Raw genomic sequence first — 7823 nt, forward strand, 5'->3', positions numbered from 1 at the left:
AGGGTGACATCAGGTAAATTGGGCCATCAGGTAAAATGAGCCAGTTAAGGTTTGAGCCTCCTAGCTTTTTAAGTTTTAACAGGCAATGGCTGTAAATGATTTCAAATTGTTGCTACAACTGTACTTGAAAAAAAACAATTGATTTGAGTGGTCTCTGGTTGTTGTTGTGGGTGGGACAATGCTTTAAATCCAGCCTGCTGAGGAGAAGTGTGCGAAAAGTGGCCTGGCAAACAAATTTCACTTGAAACTGATAAGGTTGATAACTCCGTAAAAAAACAGATCTACAATAAAAAATGTGATTTATAATACACATTGTGATTCCCCCCATTGGATAGAATGCAAAATTCTTGCTAAGCTTACTTATTTTTAATTTAAATGCATTTTTTGTGGGTGGCTCAATTTACCTTAATGCATCATGGTAAATTGAGCCATGCATTTCAGCTAAAATGGGCCACATACAAAACACAGTCTTACACTGAAGTTACACAGAAATTGAGGGTGCAAAACATGTTCAAAGTTAGATATATATCCAAGGTTGGTCAGTGCCACTCATGGTGCCATTAGCACTGTGGGGGAAAAAATGGCATCTATAATGCCACACACACACATACACACACAGTAAAAGAGCCTATAACATAGTCAGTTAACAAAGAGCATAGCAACAACATGATCGTGTAATTTTAAAATGCATTTTAAGATTAAAAAATGTCTTCAACCTCTTATGTATTCACTGTTAATGTTAAGTTTAGTGTTGTAGTTTAGTAGTAGTGTCAATTAATTATTAAAATTTTAATGATTTCTGCTAAAATTACTGTGTTGTTCTCTCTTGGCCCAATTTAACTGAACGGCTGGCCCATTTTACCTGAACCTTCATCGTACCTCGAGAGGGAATATCCCGATACTTTAACTCTCATAATTCCAAAATAATTATACTTTTTAATTTTTTTTTCACACAGAAACATTTAAGAGACCTTTGTCGATTTTTAAAAATATCAATGGATTTCATGCGTAGCGTTTTTGATGGTCTTATTAGTCGTTTACCAAAAAGTGGCCCATTTTACCTGACTTCACCCTACTGATCCATGAGACTAGCAGTGCCTGACAGCCCCCAATTCCCTTTATGTCATTAACTAAGCAAGACTCTCTCAAGCTTTCAGACTCACAGGCTCATTAAAGATACAAAGAAGAGACCAAATCAATTCAAATCCATTTTGTGTGAGAGATCAGATGACAGAGAAGTCACATGTGGAGTTGAATCAAGGATAGCTATTCACGACACAAAAATAAACAACTCACACTTTACGGCAGTAGAGTAGACATGGCTTCCCAGTTCAGCGGTGTGCTGCAGCTGACAGACCTGGATGACTTTATCACCCCCTCTCAGGTAATGACAGCTGCTGTGACATGTTATACCGTTGTACTTAGTCTGTATAGTCATCGATACTGACTCACATCACGTCTGTAAAAGCAGTTCAATAGCCGTAAAGACGTAAAGGACGTAGCCAAGCACGTTGACTAAGTTAGCTGTTAGCTAGCTGTCCTTGTCAGAGATGTGGCGTATAAAAAGAGATGTCACCCCGAAATAACAGCAACGTTACATTACCCGTCACTGACCGACCCTTATTCTTACGTGGTTTTACTCTCCTGTTGTAAATGTTAAGTGTTTGGAAAGTGTTTTTTAACCCGAGAACCTTAACAGAATAAAAAAGTGCGCAGTTAGCCTGATGCTAATGTGAGATATGATGCAACCACAATGAAATAACAGGTGCTTGGTCATAGCGATAGCTCAGTTTTAGTGGATAAATATTCGTTTAACTTCATCTTCATTTCATTTTTGATTTATTTCATTCATGGTATTCATTTATTTATTCATTTATTCACATAGTTGCACATATACATTGTGTACACATTTTCACCATGAACGAAAAGGAGCAGGATGAAGAAAAAACTTATAATACCTGCCCCTCTCTGTTGTTACAAAATATTAAAGATGATGAAACATACCGTAGTAATGACAAAAAAAATAAAAAATAAAATAACGGTAAACACCACTCGTCTATCTATCTTTTTCTTTTTCCCCTCTTTTTCTCTTTCTCCTTCTTTTTTGTAGATACTTATCTTTTCTTTTTTAAACATTTTCTTAAACTGAGACATACTTGTACAACTTTTCAATTCCTTGCTTTGTGAATGCCATAGCTACTTTTACACCTGCAACAGAAATACACATTTGTTTTAAGCTTTAACCTTGCAAATGTATGTTTAAAATCAAGCTTCAGTCTGTTTCAGTCCCCTTCCTCCAATTTAAACAAGCTTTGTAAATGTTCAGGTAATGATCTGTTCTTTGCTTTAAACATTATTTTTAGAGTCTGTAATTCTATTATATTGGCCATTTTCAACAAACCTGCAGAAATAAAAAATCTATTTGAGGGATCTCTATTACCTGCCTTGTGAATAACTCTTACTGCTCTTTTTTGTAGCAGAATCAGAGGAGCGATGTTACTTACATAAGTTTTGCCCCACACCTCCACGCAGTAATTAAAATATGGCAAAATAAATGTACAATACAGAATTCTTAGTGTGTTAGTGTCCAAGACAAACTTAACCTTATTCAAAATATAGATACTCTTTGCCACCTTTGCTTTTACATATGCTATGTGGTTTTATTAAACGATGTTACTATAATTCGGGTTAGAGAGTTTAAATAGTCAAGTCGTGTGCTATTTTACGAGTTGTTAGCTGTTGCGTAAAAGAGATGTCACCCCCCAAAATAACAGCAACGTTAACTTAGATTACCCATTTTACCTCCTGCTGTAAATGTTATTGAGAAGTGTTTTTAACCCGAGGACCTTAACAGAATAAAAAAGTAGCCTGTTACGCATTTAGCCTGATGCTACTGTTAGATATGATGCAACCACAATGAAATAACTGGTGCTTGGTGATAGCTCGGTTTTAGTGGATAATGGATGGAGTTATTAGTTTAACTTCGTCTTATTAAACGATACGATACTATAACTCGGGTTAGTGAGTTTAAATAGTCAAATTGTGTGCTATTTTACGAGTTGATATTTGAGTTAGTCACCACTTGGCATCAGGGCCGTTGCTAGGAATTCTGGGCCCCCTTAAAGAATACTAAAGTGGGCCCCTCCCCCTAACTTTTCCTTTTTTTTTTCTTAGACTACGTATGTATTATCGTTTTTTTATTTTTTTATTGATCTATTTCTTTGTTTTGATGCTAATGCAGCATTACACTGCAAAAACTCAAGTATCTTAGCAAGAATATTTGTCTTATTTCTAGTCAAAATGTCATTTCTAGTCAAAACAAATCTCATACTTAAAATAAGACACATCATATTAAAAGCAGCTTGTTTTTAGACACTTTTTACTTCTTTCAAGCATATTTTCACTTGGAATAAGTAGAAAAAATCTGATAGTGGAGCAAGTTTTTCTTCCTTATTACAAGCACAAACTTACTTTCACTGGCAGATGTTTCTATTTATTGTGAATTTAAGTGAAAATTATCTAAAAACAAGTTAATCTTTAGGTAATGAGTCTTATTTTAAGTGGAAAGAGATTAGTTTTGACTAGAAATGAGACATTTGGACAAGAAATAAGACAAATATTCTTGGAAAGATGTTGAGTTTTTACAGTGTACTATGAGTATTAGTCAGGGTCTTATGCAGAATAATTCAGTCATACAAAGATTAGACTACTGGGGTTTTTTATGGGCCCCACTGGGCGCTGGGCCCCTAGAATTATCATCACCTTTCTCCCCTATACAACGGCCCTGCTTGGCATGTGCTGAGTGATTTGCCTCTGCCCCGGTTGTTTTTATATTGTTGTATTTGTGTTGCCTTTCTTATATGTCATGAAAAACTTTCTCGTATATGTTTGCTTTGTGAGGGGCAAAGACCCCAGACTGTGTCTTGAAACCTTGGACTATCTCAAATCATTGCTTATAGTTTTTTTTTGGTTTATTGTGTCTCTGTGTTGCAGGAATGTGTCAAACCTGTCAAAATAGAGAAGAAAGATGGTAAATCTCTGGCCAAAATTCAAATAGAAGACGATGGCAGCTACGTCCAAGTCAACCAGGTGAGAGTTTATAAAGACTTAAAGCAAAACTTGTATTTGTGTGAGTCATTCAAGTTTAAAGGGATAGTATCATTTTTTAAAAGTGGGGTTGTATGATCTACAAATAGCCCCTAAGTACTTTAATTGCAGTAGCAGAATCTCTGCACTCCTCCCGTTAGCAACGCCAGCCCATAGCCCTGCCCAGAGATTTACAACATACATTGTTGTGAATGTACCCAAAGAAACGGCCTATTTTCACGGCCTAAAAGAGGTTTTACCTGAAAAAAAATACACAGTTCCATTGTTCGCTATAATATAATTTTTTCCAGCCCTTCAAAGTGTAGAAAAAACACAGTTTTTATTTGGACCTAACCAACTGCTGAACTGCATTTTTCCTGCACTTTAAAGGGCTGGAAAAAATTATATTATAGCAAACAATGGAACTGTGTTTTTTTTTTTCATGTAAAACCTCTTTTAGGCCGCGAAAATAGGCCGTTTCTTTGGGTCCATTCACAACAATGTATGTTGTAAATCTCTGGGCAGGGCTATGGGCTGGCGTTGCTAACGGGAGGAGTGCAGAGAGTCTTCTACTGCAATTAAAGTACTTAGGGGCTATTTGTAGATCATACAACCCCACTTTAAAAAAAAATGCTACTATCCCTTTAAGAATGACACCTCTCTGTATGCTGTGAATTAATCAGCTTTGTGTTTGTAGGATGGTGCGAAGAAGAAGCTGGAGAAAGCAAAGATCACACTGAACGACTGTTTGGCCTGCAGCGGCTGCATCACATCAGCAGAGAGTGTCCTCATCACACAGCAGAGCCACGAGGAGCTCTTCAAAGTGCTGCGCAACAACAAGGTTAGAGAGGGATATGTCTGTTTTAATCTGGTGGTTTCATATGCCTGCTCAAGACTGCTAGTGCTTTTGCAGCCCTTTGCAACATGAAAAGTGAAAACCTTTTGTTTCAGGCCGATGCCACTGAGCAGAAGGTTGTGGTGGTGTCCGTGTCACCACAGTCCAGAGCCTCCCTTGCAGCACACTTTAACCTCAGCAGTAGTGAAACAGGCAGGAGACTTACCTCCTACTTTAAAAGCATCGGTGAGCACAAATATCATTTTCTATTCTTTTAATCTACTCTTTAAAGCATACAACAGCTATACAGGAAATTACAATTAAATGGATGGAATTTGGCTGAAGATTTATTCCCATTCCCTAATCCATTTATATTATTGTAGGGGTGCATCATGTGTTCGACACTGGCTTTAGCCGGACATTCAGCCTGCTGGAGAGCCAGAGAGAGTTTGTGGAGCGGCTTCAGAGGAAGGAGCAGGACAGTAAAGCCCTTCCCATGATGACATCTGCCTGTCCAGGTATTTGACTGAAAATTGATCATGTGTACTGTTGAAACCTGTTGTCATTTCTCATCCTCATTTCCTGTCAGCTTCTACAAATCCAGACAAAAACATTGTTGATTTTATTTACTGACCGCCTAATATATTGACGGATTTATGTTTCCACTGCAGTCATATTTCAAGCTTCCAACGTGTAATTTCATTCATCAGTATAACATATAAGTCGAGTAAAACCGCACTACCTTCATTTGTATGCAGCTATTTTGAGGATGCCATCTGTGATCAACCATGTAACTCACCAATAAATGCCTAATAAAACACAGGAAGTAGCATCATTTAGTGTAATGATACTTAAAGGGATAGTAGCATTTTTTTAAAGTGGGGTTGTATGATCTACAAATAGCCCCTAAGTACTTTAATTGCAGTAGAAGACTCTCTGCACTCCTCCCGTTAGCAACGCCAGCCCATAGCCCTGCCCAGAGATTTACAACATACAGTGTTGTGAATGGACCCAAAGAAACGGCCTATTTTCGCGGCCTAAAAGAGGTTTTACGTGAAAAAAAATACACAGTTCCATTGTTCGCTATAATACAAATTTTTCCAGCCCTTCAAAGTGCAGGAAAAACGCAGTTTTTATTTGGACCTAACCAACTCACGTATCCCTCCGCCCAGGGTTAGCGCCCGCCGATCAGCAGTTGGTTAGGTCCAAATAAAAACTGCGTTTTTCCTGCACTTTGAAGGGCTGGAAAAAATTATATTATAGCGAACAATGGAACTGTGTATTTTTTTTTTCAGGTAAAACCTCTTTTAGGCCACGAAAATAGGCCGTTTCTTTGGGTCCATTCACAACAATGTATGGGGAGGAGTGCAGAGAGTCTTCTACTGCAATTAAAGTACTTAGGGGCTATTTGTAGATCATACAACCCCACTTTTAAAAAATGCTACTATCCCTTTAACTCTATTGTACTGGCAGTGTTTGTTTGGCAAAACCAACTTCTATTGTGTGTGAATGTGTCTTCTATTCAGGGTGGATCTGCTATGCAGAGAAGACCCATGGGGACTTTATTCTTCCATACATTAGTACCACTCGCTCGCCCCAGCAGATGATGGGTTCACTGGTTAAAGGCTACTTTGCTGAACAACAGGTAAAGTTTGAGTCTGAACTACAAATTTAAGTTTTAGTATCAATCAGGGTTCCTACGCAAGTATGGAAAGTATGGAATAATATGGAATTTGATTTCATACATTTACAGGTCTTGAAAAGTGTGGAAAACGGAAACTAATCGAAATATATTTATCTTAATACTTATCTGGGTTTGGTCTTATTCACATTATTACTTTGTAGCCTATGCGCTATTGTACCTAGCTACAATATCCTGGAAATGATTTGGTTTCATAATGGTATACAAATTCAGAATAATGAAAACAAATGATTAATTGCATGCTTTATTAATGTGAAACACATCTATTTACTCAAATGTCACAAATTATTTAAAAAAAAATTTACTGAGACACTGCAAAAACTCAAAATCTTTCCAAGAATATTTGATTTGCCTTATTTCTTGTCAAAATGTCTCATTTCTAGTCAAAACTAATCTCTTTCCACTTAAAATAAGACTCGTCACCTAAAAATTCATCATCAAATCATTTTCACTTGTTTCAAACAAATTTTCACTTGAAATAAGTAGAAAAATCTGCCAGTGAAAGCAAGTTTTTTGTGCTCGTAATAGAAAGAAAAAACTTGCTCCACTATCAGATTTTTCTACTTATTTCAAGTGAAAAATCTGCTTGAAAGAAGTAAAAAGTGTCTAAAAACAAGCTGCTTTTTATGTGATGAGTCTTATTTTAAAGCAGATATCAGCTTCACGGCCGTTTCGGCTAATGCTGTGTTCAAGGCAGGCTTTTGAAACCGTAAGTTACAGCTTCAAGTCACAACTACGACTTGGTAGCGTTCCAGGTAACCCGTAGCTCGTGTTTTTACCGTCCTGTTGTCTGTGAAAGTTCCCTATAACGGCCACTCGTAACTTCCGACCCGTGAACTCGTACCAGATCGAACTGGTATGACTTCACAGGAAGGAAAAACACAAAGTACGAGTTTCCTTGAACGCACCATGAGTTAGCAGCCCCCGCCCTTGTCAGGCATCAATTGGTCCTCGTGCTACGTCACCACATTCACGCGCATCCCTTGGCTGCACACACAGCCCTTCATGCCGTTCTCTCCCCTCATTGGATAACACTTGTATCCCACAAGGAAAATTTTCTCCTCGGGTTACAGCAGAGCAGAGTGACGGAGAGACTCGTGTTTAGGCTGAAATACTTCATGTAAGTGATTGCTGACGGAAAATAGGACTATTTAGGACTTATATTAACAAAAACATTCCACTGATATCTGCTTTAAGTAG

General features: G+C 37.6%; 1 protein-coding gene across 1 annotated transcript; it reads left to right on the forward strand.

Annotated features, from left to right (window-relative positions):
- Window positions 1-1231: 1231 nt before the first annotated feature.
- LOC146960014 (cytosolic Fe-S cluster assembly factor narfl-like) lies at window positions 1232-6609 on the forward strand. Its single transcript, XM_085772703.1, has 6 exons — window positions 1232-1384; window positions 3994-4089; window positions 4784-4927; window positions 5038-5167; window positions 5305-5439; window positions 6448-6609. Exons 1-6 carry the CDS (start codon window positions 1319-1321, stop codon window positions 6594-6596), a joined length of 720 nt encoding a protein of 239 aa, XP_085628829.1. The 5' UTR covers window positions 1232-1318; the 3' UTR covers window positions 6597-6609.
- The last annotated feature ends 1214 nt before the right edge of the window (window positions 6610-7823 follow it).

Source organism: Trachurus japonicus, unplaced genomic scaffold (genome assembly GCF_045865225.1).
Source record: "Trachurus japonicus isolate A0001 unplaced genomic scaffold, Traja_1.0 AP030765.1".
Classification (NCBI taxonomy): Eukaryota; Metazoa; Chordata; class Actinopteri; order Carangiformes; family Carangidae; genus Trachurus; species Trachurus japonicus.